Source organism: Myripristis murdjan, chromosome 13 (genome assembly GCF_902150065.1).
Source record: "Myripristis murdjan chromosome 13, fMyrMur1.1, whole genome shotgun sequence".
Lineage (NCBI taxonomy): Eukaryota > Metazoa > Chordata > Actinopteri > Holocentriformes > Holocentridae > Myripristis > Myripristis murdjan.
In genome coordinates, this window is record NC_043992.1 from 15,216,411 (window position 1) to 15,244,112 (window position 27,702).

The 27,702-nt window shown below is 42.3% G+C and overlaps 1 protein-coding gene across 1 annotated transcript; it reads right to left on the reverse strand.

The window, feature by feature from the left end:
- On the reverse strand, positions 1-26,937 carry LOC115369667 (TRPM8 channel-associated factor homolog). Its single transcript, XM_030066334.1, has 12 exons — positions 26,850-26,937; positions 21,091-21,926; positions 9,196-9,409; positions 8,623-8,920; positions 7,251-7,552; positions 6,951-7,125; positions 6,730-6,824; positions 6,066-6,276; positions 4,749-4,985; positions 3,388-3,611; positions 1,912-2,025; positions 1-1,401 (listed from the first exon to the last, which is right to left on the reverse strand). The coding sequence occupies exons 2-12, from the start codon at positions 21,735-21,737 to the stop codon at positions 1,159-1,161; spliced, it is 2,760 nt and encodes a 919-aa protein (XP_029922194.1). The 5' UTR covers positions 21,738-21,926; positions 26,850-26,937; the 3' UTR covers positions 1-1,158.
- Positions 26,938-27,702: the final 765 nt, after the last annotated feature.

Genomic DNA, 27,702 nt, shown 5'->3' on the forward strand with positions numbered 1-27,702 from the left:
TCATTGGTTCAATTTATTACTGAAAATCTGGCAGGAAACAATACAATTATGTAAATTTGAAGAGGCAGCTAAATTGTTAGGATGTTGTGCTTATGATTCCCATTTTGTACCAAACAGATCTGATGACAGATTCCAAAAATGGAACACAAAAGGTCTTACTAACTACTATACATTTGTCCACAAGGGGGCATTCACAAGTTTTGAATCCTTGTAGGAAAAATAGGACCTGGAAAAGAGTGATTTTTTTTAGCTACCTTCAAGTTTGGCATTACTTCAATCAAAACCTGAATACAGTCTTAGCAACAGATGAATTAGGTATTATCAAATCATTCTTAGCAACATCTAAATCCACAACATGCAATAAAATTATCTCCAAAATGTACAACAGCATTCTCCAGTGTAGGTCTGAACATACGCTTTATATTAAAGAGAAATGGGAGGAAGGAGGCTAAATTTCACTTCTAGCAACAAAGCTCAACAATAAATTATCTTTTAACCTCATTCCTGTCTCCCTGCTTCTTTATTCAGCACTTGGGTTCTTTAGCCTTCACAGGCTCTATGATGCAGAGGTTTTGTATTAATTTTTTTAGTGTAGAATATAAAAAGTTTTCCATTGATTTATTTTGCATACACAGACATTTTGTTGACCTCAGTTTCTTTTGGTGCATTTGTCATTTAATTTCTCTGTACAACATTCAGCTGTATAGCTTTTGAGATGGGTGTCCCAGCACTAACAGACCTGCAGTTACCAAGGGGGAATCTAGTCATGTTAATCTCAGTGGTCTGTGAGAAAGTTTAAGTGCAGAGCAGTATTTAATATAATGATATCAAATGTTAATGAAGATAGGAAAATAAGGAAAATAAGGAACTAAGTGCATAGTCATGGGGCTCTTTCCTAAACCATAAAGAGATATGTGGGAATCTTTTGCACAGAAACAAATAAAATAGTTCAATGAAAACAATCAATTAATAACAATAATTCTAATTCTAATTCTAATAATAATAATAATAATTATTATTATTATTACAATAACAAAATTAAGACTTAAAACCTTTATTTTTCCCCAAAAAACAATTTCTCTTGCTTCTGATGTAAATCAACATGTTTTAAGAGCTTTCTTGATTCTGGTCTAGCTCTATCAATCGTAATCGACACAGTTAGCCGTACTGGACCATGGGGTGGTCAGTCCAGGCAGGCAGGCTGGACAGCTTCTCCTCAGTGGCTGCATCAATCGGCCAGCCCCAGGCCTTGAAGAACCCAGTCAGGTTCATCCGTACGGTCTCAGAGAAAGTCTGGGCGTACAGGTTCATTTTGCCTGGGTTGTCTTTGGGAGTGTTGGTCATCTTGTGGTAAGCAGCGAAGACCTTCTTAAAAGCATCCCAGCCAAACCTCTCCTGGAGCTACAGGGGGGAGGCAGAGGTAGAGCAGTGGACCTTCATTATACCACAAGAGGGAAATCCATTGGGCAGCTTCAAGATATATACATGAACAGGCACATTTCAAAAAGGCACAGATGAGAAGCACGTTTAAAGAGGTATCTAGATTTGTACATTCAGGGCAAAAGTTCTGGTGAATGAAGCTTAGAGGGACATTCTAATTGTATTCGCTGGGTGTGCATATCCTGGGTATCGCTACCTAATTTGAATCCCTCCCCAGTATGAACCACCCTAACCAAATTTACTCTAACCTTAATCCAAAACAGGTCAGCAGAACCTCAGAAATCAAGCCTAATTCATAGTCTTTTTCCTGATTTTCAACCATGAAGTTGGAGATCAGGTTGAAAACTACAACTGTTATGCAATTAAATAGGAAGACAAACACATCCATGACTGCTAGTGGCACTCCTACAAAGATTCACACTCCAGTGTGACACAAGGACTGTTTTTCCTGCAGTGGACTGTAATCCTCACCTGCATGTATGTCTCCAGGGCCACCCACATTCTCCACTTGTCCAGATTCCTGCCGCCCTTCACATACTCCTCTGTGCGACTCTTCCTAGCATTGGTGGTCATATTAGGGTGTGCCTACATCAAACACACGAGAGTCACCACAACTTTACACTGATCAAAGAGCAATGACCATGATATAGGACACCTCAAACAGGGATAGAGGGTACAAATACATTACTGTTCATTATATTTACTGCAATGGAAATTTGTCTTTGGCATTCTGGTGACAGTAAAAACAGACTCAGTTGTTGTTGTTGTTTTTTAAACATAGTTTAAAAAAGAAAAACAAAAAACAGTGCATTCCTAGCAGAAGCAGTATTGTTCATTAGTCCAGTCATTTTATGAAAACACCTAGGACAAATTGCAAGAGAAGCAAACTCAACTGATTTTGTATCCTCAGTTTGTCCTGAGTGAAGGAAAAAAGTCCTGAGGAATTCTATTGGTGGAAAGTTTTGAAAATCACCTATAAATGACCATATAATACCAAAAAACACTGTTTTTAACACACAGGGGAAAGGGGTTCAACATTTTACTTTCAGATATCACTATAAAAATTCATAGGTTGATTACACACACAAAGACAAGAAAAAAAGTCAATTACAAGTTCTTTGAATTTTTCTGTTTACACATGCATATCACACATTATCTGATATGATATGCGCTAATAAGGAATATAAGGAATAAATGCCAGAAGAGACATTTAAACACTAAATTAAGAGGTCTCTATATGTAGTAACCTTGAATTAAAAGGTTACTAGATAACAGTGAATTAAAAGGTTACTATAGATATAGTAACCTTTTAATTCACTGTTTAAATATCTGTTCTGGCATTTATTCCTTATATTCCTTATTAGCGCATATCAAATCAAATAATGTGTGATATGCATGTGTAAACAAAAAAATTCAAAGAACTTGTAATTGACTTTTTTTCTTGTCTTTGTGTGTGTAATCAACCTGTGAATTTTTATAGTGATATCTGAAAGTAAAATTTTGAACCCCTTTCCCCTGTGTGTTAAAAACAGTGTTTTTTTGTAATATGTGGCCATAAAAAGGTGATTTTCAAAACTTTCCACCAAAGGGATTTCTTGGGCCTTTTTTTCTACATAGTGAGGATACAAAATCAGTTGAGTTTGCTTCTCTTTCAATTTGTCCTAGGTTGACCCCAATTTTGGTCTAAAATTACTGGACTACATGGGCTTTGTATTATTATTATTATATTATTATGTTTCTGTTGTGCATGGCCATAGCAGAAGGCGCAAATAATCTTTTGCATGCAATTTTCCTTGCTAGTAGGGCCTTGCGTCTCTTGCCCGCTGACATAAGGTGGAAAGCTAAGCAAATTTTTTGACAGAAAATTAATGACAGCAGGCTTTTGACAAACAAAAAACACTTCGGACATAATGGCTTGTTGCAATACTACACTGTGATTTTCTTCACCTTGGCCCTGTTGATCCCCAGCACCTCTTCATGCACATACACTGACCACAGGTTGCATGTACACTCTGTGGTGTGTGGTGGGAATTCCCAGCATGCTCTCTGCTGGTTGCACCCCAGCACATAGCTGTGACCCCAGATGCCCACATGTCCGATTTTTTCAGGGTTGACCAAGCTATCTGCTACAGATGAATACATCATGATAGGATAGCCTGCATGCATCCAACCTGGATGGAGAGAATACAGAGAAAGAGAATGGCTTCATGGTTCAGCGACTCTGGAAATGCATTCAATTTGGAAGAATATTAGAGAGACAGAGTTCTCCTTAACATGGCCTCTGCAAAGACAGAGGAACAGGAGAGAGAGAAAGGGTGATATCAAAAATACATGTTAGTTATACTGCATACTTATATGGCTAGAAAGAGTTTGCAAAGTGCTTCATGTAAAAACAAGGAACACAGCAAATAAAAGATGACAAATTGAAACAAAGAGGATAAAAATGAATAAAAACATGAAAAGACAATAAACTACTATGATTCATTGTTACAACCTCAGGATACTGGTCAGTGTTGACTTTTACTATTAACCTCCCTCAGTAATGAAGCTTCCATTGATAATTGTGAGGAATTTCATTTCTTTCTTTTTTATTGTCTTCAACAACAGATTCAGGTGAGAATATAAGAAAAATATGAATATGAAATTTGAATATTCAGTAACCATTATCTCTGCCTGGCGGCAACCTGGAGGGGTTGGATCTGGATCTGTCCATATGTGTGTGTTGGTGTTTATCTGTCTGCAGCTAATCTTGCCAACTACTACACTGTTATGACTGGATGATCAAGGATTTCTTGTGGTTGTGGTGACTCAAAACATTTGAAAAACCTGTTTTATACCGTAATCCTTAGTGCTGCCCCCCTTAGTTACTGTTGCTAGGTTAGACAAGGTATTTGCACTCAGCCAAGGAGAACATGGCATTCAGTGAAAGGCTACTCAGTGTGTTGTTTGCACAGTTTTAGCATATAGGTTACATATGTATACTGTCTTCTGCTGAATCTAACCATGTCAGGGTCGTAGAAATTTGACCTCCACTTTTTACAAGGTGACTTTCAAAAAGGCCGCTCCACCAAGACACACTTTTCCAGCAGAATGTAGATTCAGCTGCTGAAATGCCTATGTAGGTTAACTAATCACTTGTGGTGGCATGATAACGAGCTGTGCATAATGTCTCCCCTTCATTCCATTCCACACTTGACACCTGGAGTGCACTCTACTGAGTGTACTGAATGCACTTTGACATTTGAATATTCAATCATTTTTATATGAAAAAATCAGAGGTTGGGGTAAGTGGCTGTGTTCCCACTTACCATGGGAAATCTGCACATCAGCCACAAAGCGTTCCTTGCGGGGGAACTTGTGTGGGATGGCAGCCAGGTCAGCGATGCCCATCATGATGTAATCCCAGACTACCGCCACCTTGTTGGGATACTCCAGGCCCCGAACAACATCTGATGGTACGGTAATGATGATGTTCTCAAACTCCAGTTCTGCCCAGGGTGCCGGGGCTTTGCGCAGCAGTGACCAACCAGCTGCTGTCGTCACACCTGGAGATAAATCAGGGGGATATTGTGAAGTTTTATTTGGCTAAGGGAATGTTGCTGTAACAAATACTGAAACTCTTTAAGGGCCAGTTGAAAATCACATCTCAAGTCTTTGTAGTTGTAAATCTTGACTGGCATCATGGAGTGCTGACTTTACCTTTGACAATGGCACAAGATTCCTCTTTTGTGGACCTCAATTAATAACTTTTCACTTTCTGTTTTTTCTTTGTCATGTAAGCCTGGCAATCTTGAACAACAGCAAAACTCAACAAAACTTGCTAAGAAGTTATTTAACAGATCAAGCAGGTTCGTCTTTAGTCCCTCAGACTTTTGTGTGAAATCTTCTTCACTGGACAAAGAGGCTGAGAGATTCTCCTCAAGAATTTCTTAGTGATCACTTTAGTGGACTTCAAAATAAGTTTTATTCATAAAATATGTAGACATTTTTATGTAAATTTTATGGTAATTTTCTTGTAACTTTTGACTAATTTCATGCAAATTTTCAGGTCATTTCTTGATAATTTGTTCATTGACTTGTTTCCCAGATTTTGGAAAGAAATTGAGTGAAAGTCCTCAGGTTTCAAAGTGTTAATTATCAGTGGATTTTCAAGTCTTGGTCAAGTTGTTGTTTGAAGGACTCAAAGTAGCAAGTCTCAATTTCACAACTTGAGTCCGTCTCAGGTCGAAATACTGAGTCTCTGGTTTACAGCTTCGATCGACACTAGACACAACTGTAGCAACAGTGTCCTCTTGTTGTCTAAAACTACCCAGCTCCATTAAAGAGATCTTTTCAATTTCACAAATGTGCGCTACACTGTTCATGTAGTAGTAGTCACCAACGACTGCCAAAAAGTAGTTGAGAGGGGGATCAGGCTTTGAGTTTGATGTTCAAAGTGCTGCTGCACAGTTAAGTACTTTCCACCTTGGGCTGTTTGGTTATCTCCAAAGCTCTACACAGGCTCCAAATTAGCAGCCTATCAGCAGCAGTCTAATGGACAGGTGGGCCCAACAGAGAGCACTGAAACAGTTTGAAGAGAATGAACACACACACACACACACACACACACACACACACACACTTACCAGACTTGTAATATGGTGCAGATATGGCAATATGCACAATGACCTCTGGGCCCTCCAGCTGTGTATTGGGTGGGGCCACCAGGTAGATGAGCCCCCCCCACAGGTTCCACACCTGCATCTCCTCTGAGGTAACAGGGAAGCGCTCGACGACACGTGGCGCTCTCTTCAACTCACCATGCTTCAGATAGTCCGTCTGACAGCCGATCTGGACCTGAGCAAGACACAGAGTCAACGTCACCACGCGACACATGTATGAACACATCTGTGCCTTCTCTGTCTCACAGTGATGGCAATGCAGAGACACATCTTTTGGAGTGTATACAAAATTTGTTCAAAGAACTGGACAAAAGCAGCTAAAATCTCTCAAGTCCCATCAGACACAACTCTGTCTGCAAACTTCCATTTTATCAAAACTTTTAGAGAAAGTTGTCTATAGCTTCCATGAAGCACAGTGACAACTTTGATATTTAATATGTCTCCGTCTGCTTTTACAATGATGAATAGCATTATATAAACAGGCTGCTGTAAACTGTTGTACAAATAAACACCACTACTAAGCTACATGACAATGCATTATGTATATTTTGAATTTAGCCTTGATTTGAATTTAAGACATGATGAACTCAATACCCCAGATATTTTCAGATAATGAAGTGCACTGTACCTTCCAACCCTTGTTGACAATCTCCGCTGGCATGGCCATGTTGGTCCTCATACCAGGAGAGAGGTAAAGACCTGTACTTAGCCACTCCTCAGCTCCTAACACACACACACACACACACACACACACACACACAGCAACAGCAGTTTAACTTAAATGAATGTGAATGTATGAAAGGTGCTGAGCATATATTGTCTTGTTGGTGATCAACAAAGAGGTCTGACCTCCTGTATTGGCATTAATCTTGATCTTATAGTTGGAGAAAACAGGCATCACAGGATTATTCTTGATGATGTATGGCAGGAGGGCATCAGGGTCTGGGCACGCCTTGTAGACCTCTGACCACAAACTGAGGAGCAGGTGGTCCTTGGGGGTGCTCACAGGGCGGCTCTCATTCACCTTCATGAAAACACATGAATAATGAATAAATGTTGGTTGTAGAAGGATCTTAAAAGAACATCAAGTAATCTATGACCCTTAGTGACAGTGACTGTAAAACAGTGGCACACTGGTGTGCTGCCTACCTGCGGCATGCCCGATTTCTTCAAGATGTCCGTAAGAGTAGACATCACCTGCGTGTAGGAGCACCAGTCACAAGCCTTCATGTGCAGATAGGTGGCGCAGTCCGAGCCCAGCTTTTTAAGAAGCGACTCCTCATTCTTGGTAAGTGCCTCCCCTTTGACAACATGACCAGCAAAACGGTGTAGTAGGTGGCGAAAGTGGTAGTTGTCTTTAATGGCCTGGCCAAGGACAGGAGCCTTGTAGGAACCTGATGCCAGTGTCGCCCCCAGCAGACTCAAGCCCATCTTGTTGAGGATGTGGTTCCCTGCAGTACAAGAGGTGAATTACTCGATTGTCTGGTATGGATGAATCTATTATGATGATGGGTTGGTTTTTCCAAGGCTACTACTGCTAACAGTATTTTTAGAATGGAACCCCTGCCAATATTTTATGCCAATTTTCAGTATCTTTAAAAGCTAGTCTTTTCTGTGATGCCATATGGACTATAGATACAAGCAACTGTAGGCTCCTTAAGCAGTAGCAGATTTCTGCTATGATCACTCTTTAATTTTAGAGCTTGTGGCAACGCTGCTCAGTTACAGTAAAACAAGCTGCTGTCTCTTTAAGTCTCAGTGCCATTCAGCCAATCAGACACCTGATAATTCTGGTTTGGACTTCACTCATCATCTCTATTTTTTTTTTTTTTTACAACTTTTTGAACTCTTTTTTTGTAGCATTTTGGCTCAATTAGATAGTCATAGTGGAATAAAAGGAAGAACAGGGCAGAAAGAAGGGAGAAGGGATGACACCCACCCATTTCAAAACAGGAGCTCATTGTTATCCAACATATCAGGATTCAGTTTTAAGTAATCAATTCACTGCCTGATTTAGAGGAACTGAGTTAGGTGAATGAGGTAAGCCAGATAATTGAATCAGCTAAAATCAAAATAGCTGGAATTCAATAAGCAGTTACTAAACCCCAAACCCAAATATCTGTGAAAGCCGAAAAGCAGGGTTTTTTTAGTTGCAGGTGATGCCACAACCTTCTGCACTCTGTAAAAGGGGACATCACCTACCACTAAAGACCCTGTGCCCTTCTTTTCACCATTACAGCTCAGACTTGAGAGCAAGGACGCGGGAACAAATTTTCGCCAGCGGGTGCTCATCCCGCTGCCATTCGTGCAAGGGGTGCGCGGTCTGGAATGTCTCATGGACCAAAAGAAAGCAAATGACACAAGCTGCCAGCTTGCTTTTGCAGAAAAAGCTGGGGGTGCCCCCAGCACCCCCACTTCCCACGCCTATGCTTGAGAGAGATTCGGATTTGGGGTTGAGTGACTCTTTAAACCATGGGTGAAGAAAGGTGCTCTGGTCAGTGTGGAATCAACTGTGAATTACCTGCAAAGTCTGTCAGTGGGTTCTGCCCACGGTGTGTCTGTGCCCAGTACCAGGCGTGCCCACCAATCAGAAGGCCTCCTCCTTCTGCCACGAACTCCTGGATCTCCTGTGCGTGATCACTGATGAATGCTTTACACACAAACACACTCAGGTCTTTCCTGAAGTTTGTCTTCTCACAGCGCAATCCCAGGTTGCTCAGCAGGTTGAAAGGATGACCAAGTGATGGGACAACACCGACTACTCCATTCCGACCCTCATCCAACCAGCGAATAGCATTTGTCAAAAATGGAGCCATCTCCTGTGATTAAGTGTATTGGAGGGACATAGTAGAAAATTAAAGATATTGAATGTATTGAAAAGATCAGTGCACATCAACCACACACTTTGTTTTGCCGTCTATGTCTTATAAATTCGTATCTTGTAAGTTAACATTTAACATTAGTACTTATTTGCAGTCAGAGAAATGTCTTGTTATATTATCTAGATTAAATTGCAAACACATAAAAATCTTAACCTAGTGATCAGTTTATTCCACAGAGACAAAGACAGATCTTTCAGGAGTTCAAAATTCACCTGATGCCCCAGGGCTCCTTCATGTGTGACCACAATGACCCGACCCCGTCCATAGTACGCTCCTGCCAAGAAAGCCTGTCCCCGGTCATTGCCGCCAATAGGGAAGGCCAGTGGGCCATGGACCAGCACTTCAGAGGGTATCCCACCTTTGAAGTGAAACTCTGACACACCCTGGAGAAGGAACTTGAGGTCATCCTCAAAATCCTTACCAATTCTGTATGTGGAGGGGGAGGAGGAGAGGAGAGAGAAAAAGATAGAAAGAGACAAGGTGGGGAAAGCAGAAACTGCCATTTAAAAGAGATATAATTTCATTTCAGTGTGGCCTTTATTGAACCTAACAAGGTTTTGTGCATGATAAATAACTTCTTGACAAATTATTATCTGGTAAACAAATGTGTGATTGCTTAATTACATAGTGTAAATGTGATATAAATGGCTTGGTTCTGGTCAAATTAAAAACGACGAGTGTTTGTCACCACTAGTTATTTAGCATACGCTAGGACAGGCCTATTCAATTGGCGGCCCGCGGGCCACATGCGGCCCAGAAGCAATTCCCGAGTGGCCCAGCTCGTGGTTCAACCAAAAAAGCAGAGAAAAACATTCGCGAGAATGAACTCGAAATCCCTGCAGTAGTTCAGAAAGTGAATGCAACACTCCACGTTGCCTAGCAACACACAACCAACTCACACTGCAGCGCGCTGTTTTGAAAGCTACTGATGCTAGCGGCTCAAAAGTATGTCTTTTTCAACCCTTAAACGAAAAATTGACGATGAAAAACGCCGTTTTAAATGTCTGGAAAATGTCTGGCCCAGCTTAAGGTCTCGGTTAAAAATCTGGCCCAACTGAATTTGTAACTGAATAGCCCTGCGCTAGGACAACCAGGTCCCTGTTTTGTAAAAAAAAAAAAAAAAAAAAAAAAAAAGTGTTCTTCCAGCATGCCATGAGTATTGGGGTGACATATTAAAAATGTTCATATTAAAAAATGCAACTTTCAAAATATTCCAAAGGTTTTGCAAATGTCTTCTGAAATATCAACAACCTTCCTCACAGAGGATTTGCATGTGTGAGCTCATCCAATCATGTGTGTCCTAGGACAATAAAAGACGAAACAACTCCTCTTTTTCTTCATCCTTTTCTTCAGGTTCAACATGAAGTGGCAGGGGAAGCCACATGCCACCCTGAACCACATTATTGAGCAAGGTCAACACATGAATTAACTCCACCCTCAGATGTTGGGCTGGTGGTTGACTATGGTTGGCGAAAGCTGCCAACCCCAGTGAAGACCAGGAAATAATTACCTACTGAAGGAACCTCTTGTGTGGTGGAAATGAGGGAGGGTCACTCAGGCTGTGACCTGAGTGGAGCGTCATGTTCCTCCTCATTCTCGTCACAGCACAGTTCAAGGAGGTCTTAATGCCGCTACATGTGCTCCCAGAACTGTCAAAGCTTAAGTGATCCAAGATCCAAGATGGCAGCTACCTAACCCCTTTGTTTGTGAGGTCTGTGGATTTTAATGTTTTAAGTCTGGTTTTAAGTCAATATTTGTCATACATAGGGTTGAATATGGGACACTTTGCAAGCTCTTTTTGATATCCCAACATGATATTTGGGACTTATTTTTAAGATACTTTTGAATCAGTTTGTCTCAGCTCTGTTTGAGGCTACTGAATTGTTTGAGGCCTGGGCATTTTTTGGGACCTACTAGCCCTACAGCAGCTTTCCACAGACAGCTCTGCTAAGCTAACCTCCAACAGGCTATTAGCCTCCAGCTCCGCAGTAGCCGGCCTCCACCAGGCTACCAGCCTCTAGCTCTGGAGCAACCGGACTCCACCAGGCTAGCTGGCTTCTTACCATGGGCGTTTCTTGGACCTCAGGACATTGGGGGCTGAGCCCACTGCCTTGTAGGGGGGTCCGGGGGTATTCTCCCCCGGAAAAAAATTGATAAACAAGCTCTATTTTTATGCTTTCTCATGCATTTTGGCACCTTTTTTTTACTTGCAAAAAAACTGCAACATGTACTTTAAAAACACCCATTTATTTTCAGAATTAACAATGAACAATATACAAATGTCTCTCCAAACTTCTGCTCTCTCTCAATCTCACTCTCCATCTCCTCCTCTCCATCTTCTGTGCTCTCTCTCTCTCTCTCTCTCTCTCTCTCCCTCCACCTTCTGCTCTCTCTCAATCTTACGCGCTAGCTGTAATGATCTGCTTAAATGCAATAATTAAGCATTATAAAATGGGTGCTTCCCATGTGATTGGCTGAGCCGCGTTCCATGCCGTTGTAAAATCAGGGTAACCCACTGGCAGACCGCAGCACAAAATATCTCCGCGCCACTGTAAACGGACATGGCGTTGCCTAGCAACCAACTACTCTGCGCTCAACTTCCTCGTTAGGTTACATTTGTTTCAAGACTTTGTAAACAAAATGTCAGACTTTGTAGTGAATTTTAATTTGCTGAGTGGCCTGAGCCTGGATGAGTGGTTGGTGTCTGTTAAAGGATGCTGAATTCACCACCAGCAACAATGTTTTCGCTGGTTTGATAAAGAAACTCCGCCGAGAAGGACGTGACAAATCTTCCCACCACCAAGCCATAACCGAGGCAGACTGCCAGAAGATGAGGCACTTTCAGGCACGAAGTTCAGACACACCTTGGGGGCTTGTCTGTAAAGTCTGGTTTGACGTGCAGCTTCAGACGCAGGGCGAATGAGGGCAACCGCAAATTAAAGCCCGACTCCTTCAGCATTCGCCACGACGAAATTACCTAAAACATGTCACCCTGAATGCACAAAAAATCATGAAGATGCTGCCGAAAAAAAACCATAGAAAGCCTGCGGGGATTCATATATGAGCAGCCGGGTAACCCACTGTGTCCGGTGGCCTCCCTGGAGAAATAGCCTACCTCTCCCTGCTGCCTCCTGATCCACCTGCCTTTTATCTCCACCCAGAGCGGACACAGTGTGACAGCGCCGATGTATGGTAAATTAACAGTATAACTTTATTAATGTTGTTATTGTTACATCCGACGTTAGGCATACGTCTGCGCAAAAACGCACCTGCCGCGAATGCCGCTTGAATAGCGCACGGTGATATTATATTCCTACTCCGTAGTAAACCGCAGAGAGGAGGAAAAATTATCCGGGGCTAAAGAAAAAACATTCGGGGCTAGAGCCCCAGATGCCCAGGCCAGGCGACGCCACTGCTTCTTACAGGCTACTAGCACCCACTAGCCCTGCTATAGTAGGTGTCGATGAGCCCTGCAGCAGCTAGCCTCTATCAGCTCTGGAGCTGCAGCTATTTCCTTACTGTACACACTGACTTCCATGACCTACTCTCTCCCTCCGCAGTGAAGCCCATACAGAGACAATGCGTTTAACCCTGGCCTTTCTTGTTGCTGCTGTGGCTCTCTGGGACTTCACCGGCTCTCATGGGGTGTGCAAACCAGGGAATGTGTACTCCCCTCCGATAGTTCCAAAACCTCAAACGGTTGCTTTACTCAGCAATCCAACTGTGCAAGCACTGTCACTATTTTACATGGATCCTTTTAACTATGCCAAATGGTTGTGTCTTGTTTGCATCTCTGTCTTAGAGACCAACTTTGTTGTTTCAGGAAAGTCTCTTGTCTTATTTGCAACTATGTTACACTCCAAAAAAGTATCACCCAGCAACCATGACGTGTTTAGGAAACGATACTTGCTGTTACTCCTACTATTGATTTCTGGATTACAGCCAAACCCTGGCCCTGATATTGCTACATATAACACCCCTGCTGAGTTTAAGGGCCCACTCACATTAGGGCCATTTGGTCCGTATCATGCTAAAGCAAAAATTCCCCTCTCCCAAGTCCCCTGCTGGCCTGCACTCACATTACCTAAAGCCCAAACGCGCCCAAGCGCATCTGCCCCCGGTATGTACGTCATCATGTTGAAATATGACAACAGGCATCGTCCGATGTCATCATAAATCAGTGTAGCTCAAATACATTCATCATGTCTTCCTTTTAACTAAAAGACATTTTTGTTTGTTTTAATCAGACATGGGATGTTTATTTACCTTGACAGTTTCGGAGGTAACTTCCTCCTTCAGAAAGGTCCAACTGACAGCCGGAGCAGCACCTGTCAGATCCGGGGTACCCAGGTGGCCGTGCACCGTGCAGTGCCGGTGTTGGCCGGTGCTGGCGCGATGCCATCCGACACCAGGTCTGCTGGATGTCCGCACACACAGACTGCCGTACTGTCATTATAGACCGACTTTTGTTTATAGGCGTTTGCAGCAGCACAACGGACAATGACACACAACATGGTTGATTATTGATTGCGCAAAGCGGCCATTCGCCAGTAATCGCGCTGTGCGCATTAAACAGTTGAACAATTTTGCAGAGGCAGGAGGAAAGTTGCATGATTTATGTCCGCGTGCTGCATGCGTGGCCGTGCATGTGCTCGTGTATGTGCCCATACTGTGCTGAAGCACACTCCCTCCAACCGTGCCAGAGCGGAGGAAATGTACTGTATTCAAGCACGGAACGGAGTGATCACACTGGTCAAATAATCCAGATTCTAGGGGCAAACGTGCTTGGGCGCGGAACAAACTTGGTATTGTGAGGGGGCCCTTAGGATAGATCTGAGCTAGGTGTAATCCATCTGAATATTCGTAGCTTGCTCCCAAAGATTGATACGCTGCGCATTTGGGCCAAATCAACTGATGCAGACGTCATCGTCTTGTCTGAAACGTGGCTTAGTAAATCATGTTCTGACAAAGCCATCTCTAGTATTAAGGGTGATAATGTTTTCAGGACTGACCATCCCAAGAAAGGGGGCGGGGTTGCGATTTATTGCAAATCTAAGTTCAATGTGAACGTCTTGCAGTCCAAATCAGTTCGTAAACTGTTTTAGCCATTAATCTTGAGGAACTGGGTTTTCCCTTACTGTGGTGGGTTGCTATAGACCACCCTCAGCTGGTGCTGAGACACTCACCTCTCTGACCAAGTTGTTGGCTGACCTGAACTACAGTTCAGGTCAGAGCGGCCACGGCGGTCATTTTGACCGTTTTCATATTTCTATGTCATATAACTTTGTTGAATTAAAAATTACAGTGTTGTTGGTCCTTGACTTTTCCTGAAAATGTCTTTATTTTCATTTAAAATGTTTTTTAAACAAATTGCACTAAAGGCAAAGGAAATATGATCATTTCTACCTATTCCAATTTTTCTATTAAATTGATACATTTTCGCGCCGTTGCAGCCGTGCGAAAATTATTCGGCAACAGAAAAATAATTTGTGAGTGACTGCAATTGTTTGCCAATTCTCAAACTTACGTGTTATTTTGGGAAGAGTTAGTGAATAATGTCGGAGAAGAGGAAGAGATGCATCAAACGGAATATGACAGCTGATGATGCCTGGAAGATGTTTCAGCAGCTAGAGGATCTTTCAATTTTAGACTCAGATGCCGGTAACCCATCAGAGGAAGAGGCGGGTGAGAGTGATGTTACTTGGGTCGATAACGCTTCATCCTCATCTGAGAGTGATTCAGAGGATGAGCCAGCCAGGAAGAGAAGACGGCAAGTCTCAACAGAGACGGATCACCTGGATGCGCTCCCGGCCAGCAGGTAAGAGTAGCTAGCTCGTCTCTCTCTCTCTCTCTCTCTCTCTCTCTCTCTCTCTCTCTCTCTCTCCTCTCTCTCTCTCTCTCTCTCTCTCTCTCTCTCTCTCTCTCTCTCTCTCTCTCTCTCTCTCTCTCTCCTCTCTCTCTCTCTCTCTCTCCTCTCTCTCTCTCTCTCCTCTCTCTCTCTCTCTCTCTCTCTCTCTCCTCTCTCTCTCTCTCTCTCTCTCTCTCTCTCTCTCTCTCTGTGTGTGTGTGTGTGTGTGTTTTTGAGGGGGCAAAAGGTGTTTACACCAGAATTGACTGCTGAGCAATAATAATAATACCTGTCACAATTAGGCTACCTAGTAAAAGAAGTGAACACTTAGATAGATAGATAGATAGAGTGGCGGTTCTGCCCATGTTACCGCCCTAGGCGAAATTACTGCTTTGCGCCCTTCCCTGTTACTACTCCTAACCCCCCGGTGCCGCGCCCACCCGGTCAGGTCTGCCAGATCTGACAGGCGAGCGGCGTTGATGCCTTTTTTTTTTTTTTTTTTGCGCTCGTGCCGCCCCCCAAGTGACATGAAAAAATGCCGCCCGGGGCGCCTGCTCGCTTCGCCCATGCCTAATAGATAGATACTTTATTGATCCTTAGGGAAATTCAGGCATCCAGTAGATTATGCAGTACAGTACAGTGAACCCACATGTCATGTTTATTTATTATTTATTTATTATAGATTTTTTATTTTTATGTTTATTGTTTATTTATTATTTACTGGATGTTTGTTTATTTAATGTGCTTCAGCATTTTTGTTTTTGTACCACTGTGCATATAATAATTCTGTGGTGTCCACTCTAGACATCCCTGAACCTGGACCTGCTCTTGAGGCCAGTGAAGCACTCAGCCCACCTTTGTTATCTCTGTGTGAGGGACCAGTGGAAAAGGGGAGAGATGGGACGGTATGGACGGTCCTTCAACCCAGTGAACGTCCAGGGAGAAGGCAAAGCCAAAATGTCCTCAATGAAGCTGCTGGCCCCACAGCGTATGCAAAGCGCAACATTGAGGATGCTCTCACAGCCTTCTTGTGTGTCGCTGATGATGGCATGCTTATGCATATAAAGGACTGCACTGTGGCTGAGGCACATCGGCAACGTGGTGACAGCTCATGGGACCTGACAGTGGCTGAACTGAAAGCCTTCATAGCCCTGTTGTACATCCGTGGAGCGCTGGGTGCTAAAAACATGGACTTGGATACCCTCTGGTCTGAAAAATGGGGCATTCCCTTTCTCAAGGAAACCATGGCCAGAAGTCGTTTCAAGGAAATAATGAAATTCCTGAGGTTCGACAAGAAGGAGACTCGGAATGTGCGTCTACAGGATGACAAATTCGCCTTGATTTCAAATGTTTGGAACAAGTTTATTCAGAATAGCATTGCCTGTTACAAACCTGGTGCCAACATAACAATTGATGAGCAGCTGTTCCCCACCAAGGCACGGTGTAAATTCATTCTGTACATGGGGAATAAGCCAGACAAGTTTGGCATCAAATTTTGGCTGGCTGCTGATGTCGAGTCAAAATACATGTTGAACGGAGCTCCATTTCTGGGGAAGGATGAGACACGGGACAAAGGTCAGCTTGTGGGAGAGAGTGTGGTGCTGAGGTTGGCAGAGCCATTCCTAGGGAAAGGGTTCTCCCTTTCCCTAGGAATATTACCACTGACAATTACTTTACTTCCCTCAAACTGGCTACCACCTTACAGGGCAAGAAGACCAGCCTGCTCGGAACTATGAGTAAAATGAAGCGTGAGTTGCCCCCCTCTGCCAAAGATCAAGCAGAGCTGTTCAGCACAAAAGTGCTGAAATGTGGTGATGCAACGCTCACCATTTACCAGGGAAAGCCCAGGACGAATGTGTGCATTTTGAGTACAGTGCACACAAGCGTGAGCATCACAGATGGGCCAAAGGCAAAGCCAGAGTCTGTGATTTACTATAACAACACCAAGTACGGCGTTGATGTCCTCGATCAAATGGCGAGGAAGTACTCTGTGAAAGCTTCCACAAGAAGGTGGCCAGTTGCAGTGTTTTATAACATCCTTGACCTGGCTGGGATCAATGCTCACATCCTCTTCAAGGAATGCACCAGCAGCCACATAGCTAGAAGGAAGTTTATCCAGCAACTGGCAGAGGAGCTGAGAGGACAGTTCATGGAGGAGAAAAGAGTGCATCAGTTGACCCAAGGACCCAGTCAGCAGAGGCATCAGTCACCACAGCCGACACCAAAACGGAGGCAGTGCCAGATCCGGAGGAGCTGCGCACAAAATAAAACCAACCACACCTGCTGTAAATGCCAAAAACCTGTGTGTGGAAATTGCACGGGGAGAACAGAGGTCACTTGTGTTGACTGTGATGTTTAAATAGCCAAGGAAGCTATTTGTATAACCAGTTGTTATACAGGTTAATACGTAGTTTTGTTTTGTTCTATTAGCTAATTTTAAGCTTTTTGAATTATTTTCTTTTATGAATGTGTTGTAAATATTTCATAATCAAATCAGATATGATCAATTGCTATTTCATTGTTATAAGCTATGTTGGATGAATCCTGATGAAAAATACTTGTGTGTATGATCAAATCAGATATGATCAATTGTTATTTTATTGTTGTGAGTTATGTTGGATGAATCCTGTTGAAAAATACTGGTGTGTATGATCAAATCAGATATGATCAGTTGTTATTTTATTGTAGTGAGTTATGTTGGATGTATTCTCTGCTGAAAAATATTGGTGTGAATGAATTAAATAATTATCACTTGCTTTAGGTGATTATCAAAAACATAAAAAAAAAAAAAGTTTAAATAAATTTGTTAAAATGTGTATTTTGGTGTTATTTCATTAAAAAAATATATATCTTAACACAACAAATGCATTACTCTCCATATTGGGTATTTATCAAGAGAGATAAGAGAGAGAGATTAGTTTAGAATCTGGCGGCCAAAATGACCTCTCATGGCCTTTCTAGTAGGTATGGAATTCTGGCCCTTCTAGTGTTAATTTTGACCAGCGACTTAAATTGGGATTGGCTAAAATCTTCATCTGATGCTTTCAAAGATGTCTGTGTCTCAACCAACCTTACACAGCTCATAGAGAGCCTCACACATCCCAATGTTAAATCCCCTGACAAATCTTCATTAATCGACTTGTTCTTGACCAATGCTCCACACAAGTACCCCATGATAGGCGTCTTCTCCAATGATATAAGTGACCACTGTGTGATAGCTGCAGTCAGGAATGCAAAGGCTCCAAAAATGAAACCCCGCTTTGTGATCAAACGCAACATGAAGGCATTTGTTGAACAGGGATTTCTTCATGACTTATATGATCTTGATTGGGATCGAATTGAACTATGTAACGATGTACAGACTTCATGGGAGCTCTCCCATGAAGGTTTCTCCTCTCTTGTTGACAAACATGCTCCCCTCAGGAGGTATAAAGTCAAAGGGAGAGATAACCCATGGTTCACACCTGAGCTATCTGACCTTTTGCGGGAAAGAAATCTGGCTTGGGCTATGGCCTGGGCTACACTGGGCCTGAGGCTGATTGGTTTACATTCAGGCAACTCAGAAATCGCTTTACTTTTCTGATCAAAAAAGTCGGGGGGGGGGGGGGGGTCCTACCTGTTTGAATAACTATCGACCGATCTCTAAGTTGTGCATCTAGTCAAAGGTCCTTGAGAGGTTGATAAATGATCAGTTGAAGGACTTTCTCCAAACAAACCATATTCTCTCCCCGTATCAATCCGGTTTCAGGAAGCAACACAGTACCATCATAGCCTCCCTAAAAGTCACAAACGACATAATAGAATCATTGGACAAGAAACAATCCTGCACAGTCCTCTTTGTTGTCCTCTCCAAGGCCTTTGGCACTGTGGATCATTCCATCTTGAAACAACGATTGTTGAATATTGGTCTGTCAAAACAAGCAGTTGGTTGGTTTGTGAACTACCTGTCAGACAGAATTCAATGTACACACTTCAGTGGTCGTTCCTCTACAATGTTAAATGTCTCCTCTGGTGTGCCCCAGGGCTCTGTTTTGGGTCCAATTTTGTTTCGTATTTTTGTGGATGTACTTGGCAGAAACGTCCCTGATGCTAAATTACATTTTTATGCTGACAATACTGTCATTTATTGTTTTGGCTTCATCCTTGTCGAGGCCATTGGCTATTTACAGACTGCCTTTAACCTTGTGGAACGTCAGCTTGTAGACCTGAAACTTGTTCTTAACATTTCTAAAACCAAATTTATAGGGCTGGGCAATTAATCAAAAAATATTCGAAACCAACATTTAGGGCCTCTAACCAACATAATCCTGCCCATGTCGGTTATTTCAGTTACCCCCCCAACCCCCCATTCCATGACAGCACTGCATCCAGTCCATTACATGGAAGAGACATGGAGGAAAACTCAAACAACGACTCGACTGTGTAAAGTGAGCAGCTTGTACCAAAAAAAATGCCGTGTCAGCTGTTTGGACACACTTTGGCTTTAGAGGGGATGTCGTTGAGCAAAAAGTTATGAAGTGTAAACACTGAGGAAAACCCGTTTCAGCGATGAAACGTAAGACCACCAACCTGTTTCAGCACCTGGAACACAATCACGTCACTGAATATGAACAGTGCATGGCACAAAAAAGAGAGGCTGACAAGCGCCCGACACGTGGTGCGTTCACGTTTGCGTGCCTTTGCGTCGACTATTAAATGGCCCTTAAGCTGCACTGTATTGATGACGAATGGGAGAGGGTTAGATGCAAGTTATTTATTTCTGAATGTTTATGGAACTTGCCTGTTATTTTAAAACTACAATGTAAATTTTTTTTTAAAGAGATGTCAGTTATTTCCTACTTTTCACAACTTCACAACTAATAATATTAATAATATAGTACTAAAATTACTTGAAATAATATTTGTTTAGAAGAGATGCAGCTCATTAATCGCAATCAAGGTAAAATGTTCAATTAATCGAGATTTTGATTTTTGCCATAATCGCCCAGCCCTACAAATTTATGATTTTTTCAAATGGCAGTAAGATACTTGAGCCCCCTCCCAGTGTGTTCTCCCTGCAAGGAAACACGATTGTGCTAGTGCCTTGCTACAAGTACCTGGGTGTTCTGACTGAGGACAGGCTTTCTTTTAAGTCTCATATAGAGAACCTGATCAAAAAACTAAAGCTAAAACTGGGGTTCTTTTATCGCAACAGGACATGTTTTACTTTTGCCGCCAGGAAGAAGCTAGTAGCTGCCACCTTTCTTCCTTTATTGGATTATGGCGACCTTCTTTATATGCATGCCCCTGCAAATCTCTGGACTCCGTGTACCACGGTGCCCTGAGGTTTGTCACATGTTGCAAAGCCCTCACTCATCATTGCACCTTATATGGCAGAGTCGAGTGGCCCTCGTTGGCTGCACTTCGTCTCTCACACTGGCACATTTTTATTTACAAAGCAATCTTAGGTCTACTCCCCCAATATTTATGTGGCTACATTTCGAGAAGTCAGAGCACTTACTCCTTGCATTCCAATGACTGCTATTTGCTCAATGTCCCCAAACTTTGCACTGAGTTAGGCAAGCACTCCCTCATGTACTTCGCACCTGCTGCCTGGAACTCACTACAGAGCACTTTGAACTTGAGGGAACTAACTCCTCTTGGAACATTTAAAAACCTTATGAGCGACTTAGTATCTGCCTCATATTGTTTTTGTTCCTGCTTTTGAAAGCCCCATATTAACTCTGACGTGACGAGATTGTATTTTGTCTATTTTATTGTTGTTTGATTCTGTGTTGTCTTGCTGTAACTTGATGTTTTTAAGCTGCTTTCTTGGCCAGGCTTTCCTTGGAAAAGAGATCTGTGTCTCAGTGAGATCGACCTGGTTAAATAAAGGTTAAATAAAATTTTTAAAAAGTGAAGACAACACTCAGCAAGGCTCGCAAGTCAGTGGCTCCAAGAAGCACTGCCTGGTGATGAAACCCTGGCAGGTGGGGCTCTCCTTTGTCTGGTCCAAGAAATCTATTTTTCCTATGGATGATGTGTTTCAAGAGTGTAGTCATTGTCAAACCTGAGGAAAACAGGATGAAGCAAAAGCAGAGTTCCCTCCTTTACAGGGAACTTGCAGAGTGCTAAGATACACACATGATAGGTCAAGCTCATGCAAATCCATGCAAATGGTCAGTGAGTGGGGTAGTTCATATAATTTGAACGGGCCTATGCCCATAGATTCTGCCAAAGGGCAAAGTCTTTGTGACACAGGACAGAAGAAAACACCTACCCTACACTCAGCAATGAGGTTGGGATCTGAGGGTAGACTGGCAGCTGCCCCACGTCTGCATACTGACCAGTGAAGTAAATCCCGGCCACACTGGACACTTTATTCCCTGGAAAGTTAAGGAGGGTGTTCTCCTTAGGGTGCTCATGAGCCCAGTGCCATGCCTGCCCAGCTATCAGCAGTCCTCCTCCAGCCTTCAGATACGCCACCAGGTCTCTCCCATCAGCTTCCACACTGTAGGCATCTGTCACATACACTCCAACACCCAGATTATCATGAAACTTTTCCACCACAGTAGCTTGGAAGCTTGATCTGCTGAGGTTATCTGCCACTGCCTTGACACGCTGGTGGACTGCCACACACAGGTTATCAGATTTTTTCCCTCTCAGCCAGATCAGGGCATTTTCTACCAGGGCAGGTAAGGTGGTCAGGTAGCTTTCATGCCCCAGGACCACAATGCGTCCACTGCCATACAGGGAGGCAGCCATCAGCACCTGGCCTCGGGTGTTCATGGCTAGAGGGAAGGCGTTGTGTCCAATCAGGACCAAGTTGCAGGGAACACTGGAGCCACGAATGTCCAACTCTTTCAGGCCTCTGGTCAAGGAGGTGTAGGCCTGCTCGTGGTGGGAAGGGGCTTGCTGGGTGGACATCTTGAGGACTAATGATACTTGAAAGGTAACTAGACAAACTATAAGGATTAGATGGAGGCAGAGGGTCTGGTATAAGAATCAAGATTAGCTGTTGAGCTAAAGCACAGTGAAACGGTTGTCAGGTGTTGCTGAGAAGTTTGAGGTCTAATCCTTGGAGATACGTGTGAGGGTACAGCCAGCCAGGATCACCTGTGGTGGGAGAAACAGAGCTGAGAGAGCTAAAAAAAGAAAAAGAAAAAAAAAAAAGACATAAAAATAATCATTGACTGTCTGTGTTCACTTTTATAGCAGTAAAATGACTCAAAAATGACTGAGAGAAATAAAGAAAGTCGGTGGTTTTCTACCAGGCACTGTCAGGACAAATAAAGTCTGCAGGTTTTCATTCTAGCCAAACACTGCAGTACCCAATCTACACTTTCAGAAACCAGGGTGGGTAAGCAAATTGGGTGAAATCAGATGCAGTGTTTGGCTGGAATGAAATTTTTACTTATGTAGGCCATCAGTCAGATCTGTTGCAAGCAGGAGAGGGGGCGCGGCACGGCTGCTGACCCTGTGCTTCTCCGCACTTGGCTGTGATTGTTTTTCTTGTAAGTGTGAGTTTAACGTATGTTTTTACATGTGTCATTACGTTGTGCAATGTGGAAAAGTCATACCTTTGCACAGTGGTGATTCTACTCATCCTGTGTGTTGTCATCTGTGAGAATTTCACATTGTTTAGGAACAATGATGGAAATGAGAACCGGCCAGTGGCGGTTCTGCCCATGTTGCCGCCCTGGGCGGAATTACTGCCTTGCGCCCTTCCCTGTTACTACTCCTAACACCCCCCACCCCACCCCACCCCTTCACAGACGTTACCGGTCTCTACCGGAGCCCCTCTGGCCGCTAGAGGCACCCGTCCCAGAGCCGGCCATGCTGTGCACGGCAGGGGCGCTGGCACCTGTACATACCTTTTTTTTTTTGGGAAAAATACTTTTTATATGGACAAAATCTTGTTTGAATAAAAAAGCCACCAGCCGCCATCAGGCGAGCCGGCCGTGGCACCAGTCGGCATCAGGTGGGCCGGCCGCGGCACGGGCCTCATGCCGACCGGTGCCGCGCCCACCCGGTCAGGTCTGCCGGATCTGACAGGTGAGTGGCGCACACATACTGCCATATATACCTTTTATTATAAATCAACTTTTGTTCATACGCGGCTGCAGCAGCACAATGGACAATGACACAGACAACATGGTTATTATTGACTGCGCAATGCGGCCATTCACCGGTAATCGCAGCATCAGGCGAGCTTACCTACTGGTTTACATATGCAAGTACAATACAGTTGTATTTGCTTAGACCCCCAATATTAGACTAGGGTGTTTTTTCAGGGCATTTTCAATGGAGAAAATATCATCTTATATTTAGATGAATACAGTAAAAGAAAACTGTTTTGCAGCGCTGATTATTATTATTATTATTATTATTTTGTGCGCTCATGCCGCCCCCTACGTGACATGAAAAAACACGTGGAAGTCGTTGAGGTCATAACGGATTGCTATAATGCTGCACTTTCCCAATCAAGTGATCAACTGATCTTTATTTTGGGGGATTTCAACACGTCAGCTGTCACCTCATCTCCCCACTCTGCAGCAATATATTGTATACTGTATACTGTACTGTATGTTGTGGAGTGTTTTAATGATTTGCTTGTGTGTTGATTTGCTTGTGTGTAATTTGATGCCTTGGAGAGGCAAAAGACAAATTTCCACTAAGGTGGACAATAAAGTCAGTCTAATCTAAACTAATGTAATGGCACATGGTTGAAAACCACAGAAATTCAATATGCTTAGTGGTGACACAATTCATCAGTTACCCAATTAGTCATTTATCAAGTATAAATCCAAAAAGTGTTAATTCTAGCTTCATTGACATCACAAAGTTTTGCTTATTTTTCCCCTGCCATACATTACAAAGTTAATTTTTTGGCTGCCAGCCAAACTACAGAAGCAATTTGAGGACCTCACAGTAAAATCTGGTAACTTTGTCATTATCTTTTACGCAATGCACATTTTTCACAAATGTGCATTTTTGTAAAACTTTTCCCCCTAAATTTCTTTTAATATGCCTACAGTGTGCTGTGTAATTCATTTTGTTACTTTGTTTTACCTTAGTACATTTTATGTACCATTGAAACCCATTCAAATCGCATTTTTTGATGTTACACCCACTGGAACCTTAAATCATGCACCCCACCAATTTAGATTTGCATTCTATAGTTTTGTGTTCAATCTTACATTTTTTTTTTTTTTTTTTTTTTTTTTTAAATCATTTTCCATAAAATGTGGCTATTAAATAGTACAGGGCATGTGGGGAAAATTACCCCTGCAGTTGGGTGTTTGTGCAGTATAATAAACCCAGGAGAAAATAATTCAAACAAAAATCATCTGTTTGTGTTGTTGAGACATAAGGACACTGGTGTGTAAAAAAAAAAAAAAAAAAAAAAACACGTAGGGGAGAGTGGGGTAAGTAGTGCCAGTTTTTACTTAAAGTGCCTTTAAAGTGAGGGGATTACAGTAATACCTCCAACTAAAATATGCACATATAGTTTAGGATGTTGTGCATCCCTGGGAACAATCACTTTGGATCTTATATAAACTGTTTAAGAAATATAGCTTTTGAAAAAAAAGTGGTTTTGTGGCACAACTTGCGCCCGGTGCGGGGTAAATTGTGCCCCTAGAGAGAATACACTGGGCTAAATTGTGCCATTGATAATTGAAGTAAAACAGATCATTTTAATCTCACAAATGATAATTCTATATAAAAGCAAAACAAATTCAATACAAAATTATTTATTTAACATTTATTTATTATTTTAACAAGATCACAGGCCACTTTTCTATAACGAGGCCTGGCGCCACATGAACACATACCCAGAATAAAATAAAAAATTCCAAAATGAGCACCTGCAAATCATCTTCATCTGAATCTGAATAGTTTTAGTGATCAAAGGTAAGAAGACAATGTACAATAACAATAAAATACAATAAAGTAATATATAGTGTATATAAACAATTTACCCCAGGCCCTTTGGCACAAATTACCCCAAGCCCACCATTTTGAAAAAAATGCATCCCCCAGCTGTTTTGAGCTAACATCAGGCTAACTGTATAGACTCATGGTGTAGCTTACTAAAGTACTAAAACCTGTGTGAACCTGTGTGAAAGTTTTCTATAATTGTTCAAAAAACCTTGATCATGGAAATTTTACTTTGGAGGGCAAAAAAAATGTTTTTTGAACTTAAATGTGCTTACCTCTCAAGCCATGTGTCTCCCTTCTTTGCAGGATGAGTGAAATGGATGCCTCTTCAAAAATATATGGTCACATGACCAACTTCTTCTATGGTTTTCTAGATAACAGGGGTGGCACTACTTGCCCCTTGGCACAAATTAGCCCACTCTCCCCTACACAGAAGAAAGACCTGGATGATAAAGAGATGGGGGCTTTCCTGGGGTGTGCAGGTCACAACGAGTCAACCAAGAGCTTGTAGGATGAGTGGCCTGGTCGGGCCCTGTTTCGGGCCACTATGACCCGCAAATGATTTTTCCTGATTGGCACTCAGCTGTGCCTCAATGAGTGGCTGATGAGACCCAGCCGCCACACAGGGGGGGCCAAGCTGGCGGCACTCCGCGGCCTGCGAGAGAAACAGGCCCACCGCCTACCTACACTTTACAACCGGAACCAGACATCTGTGTCGAGATTGTTGGGTTCAGGGGGCGATGCTGGTTCAAGCAGTACATCCCAAGCAAGCCAGCCAAATACGGGCTGAAAATCTGGGTGCTGTGCGATGTTGGAACATCGTCCGCCCGGCGCATGCAGGTTTACCCGGGGAAAGCCGCAGGGGCAGCCCGAGAGAAAGCAGAGAGTGAGGCTGGTCCTGGAGCTGACCAGGACTTGTGACGTCACATCAGAAACTCATATTTAAAGGGTTAAAACTCTAAAAAATAATTAAACATTTTGTAGTTGAGATCAGGACAGATTTTTTAAGTATTTAAACTTATTTAAAGAAGAAAAATTCAATGTAGAAAATTTTCTAAGCAGTTTTAAGTAAAGGTACATTTTTTGTTTGTCAGGGTCTGAAAGTGAGATTTTTTTTTTTTTTTTTACATCTGCCATTGCACAAAAAATGATAATAAATAATGTTGCTACTAATTGTTGACATATCCAAGACCGAGTAAATATAATAAGAAAAAAATCCATAGCATTTAGTTTATGGAAAATAATTAATTTTTTTGTTTTCTTACTAATATTAGTGATAGCATATAAGAAACCGGTATTTAAATGGTTAATATTCTTAAAAATAAATGACTTTATATTTGTGATCAAGACTGACGCAAATTAAAAAAAAACTAACTCAGTGAAAGTAGGAAAAAGATAATATACTGTATTTTTACAGCAGTTTTAAAAAGAGGTACATTTTTTGATCTCTAGGGGTCCCAGTGTAACTTTTTTTTAAAATCTAATATTGCACAAAAAATAATTATGCTTAATGAGCAATGTTACCATAAATCATTAACATATCCTAGACTGTGTTAATATAAGGAGAGAAAAAATCCATAGCATTTAGTTTATACAACAAAGGGTCATTACATTAACAAACTGGCATTTAAAAGGTTAAAATCTTGAATATTAATGAATAATTTATAGTAAGGTGGAGCTCTGAAGTCAGTGAAAGCAATTAATCAATTGAAGTTGAAATTAATTATTAATATGTAAAATTACACCCTATCAACACCATCAGTACAGTATAGTGTTTTAAAGGGGTCCCAGAGGGTCAAGTCTGCAGCCTGTCAACTACACCTACACAAACCCCCACAGACTGTGTCAGTGGAAAACATCCACATACATCAGTAAAAACAAGTCCATGACAGTGACTATTTAGGCAAATTGAAGACTAAATGGTAAAATGGTAAAAATGATCGATAGATTCAACAAGGAAAATAATCTTTAGCTGCAGTCATAGTAGACTGTCTCTCTTTAAAAAGCACAACATGAAAGGGAGATTTAAGATTTAGCAAACATACAGTACTGATACTAAAACTACAGCTAACACCACAGTGATCCTTCAGTTTTTACCTTCAGGTTGACAGTCCAGCTGATGTCACTCCACGCAGGCACACCAGTATGCACAAAGAAGAGAGCCACCACAAACACTGTCGCAGAGGGGAAAAGAGAGAGTGAGTGAGAGCAAGAGTGAGAGTGTATTTTATAAGAAAAGATAAAGAGAACAAAGACCTCCCAGTGAAGTCTAATGACAAACCAAGTAATAAGCAGAGGAGAGGCGGGGTCATAACTCATGGGCAGCTTGGAGGGAGTCACCTGTCTGTCAAAGATATGTGAATAGTTTACTGTAGATTTGTGTGTGTGTGTGTGTGTGTGTGTGTGTGTGTGTGTGTGTGTGCATGTGTGTGCGCGCACGTGCAGAAGTTAGAAAAGCTGACTTGTGCTAATTGTAAACCATCAGGGAAAATGTGGGTGGGGGGCACTACTGACCACTTCCACTTTGACCTTTACCACGACGGAGAGGGCCCTCGCATCGCGGATTGTTTGTGAAAAGTTGACCTCACACACACACACACACACACACACACACACACACACACACACACACACACGGCACACTGTATGGCGCAAGGATTTGGCTATCTCTCCTCTCACTTCCTGTCTATCACTCTCTTTCTCGAGAGTCACTTTCCATTAACAAATATTGGTCTGGGTTTATGATGGGACTATGAAGGACTACCATCCTTCTAAAGAATTATTTTTGCTATAGCCTAACAAATCCTGTCCCTTTTATTGCATTTGTTCTTGCTCTGAGTAGTGTGAAGTTTCCTTGTGTTGCTAGCCTGGTAGTATGGCTGTGTCTCTCTGAGATCAAGGATAAGTTATCATACAGTATAGTTGGGTTTTTGTAACTAGGATGTTTCTG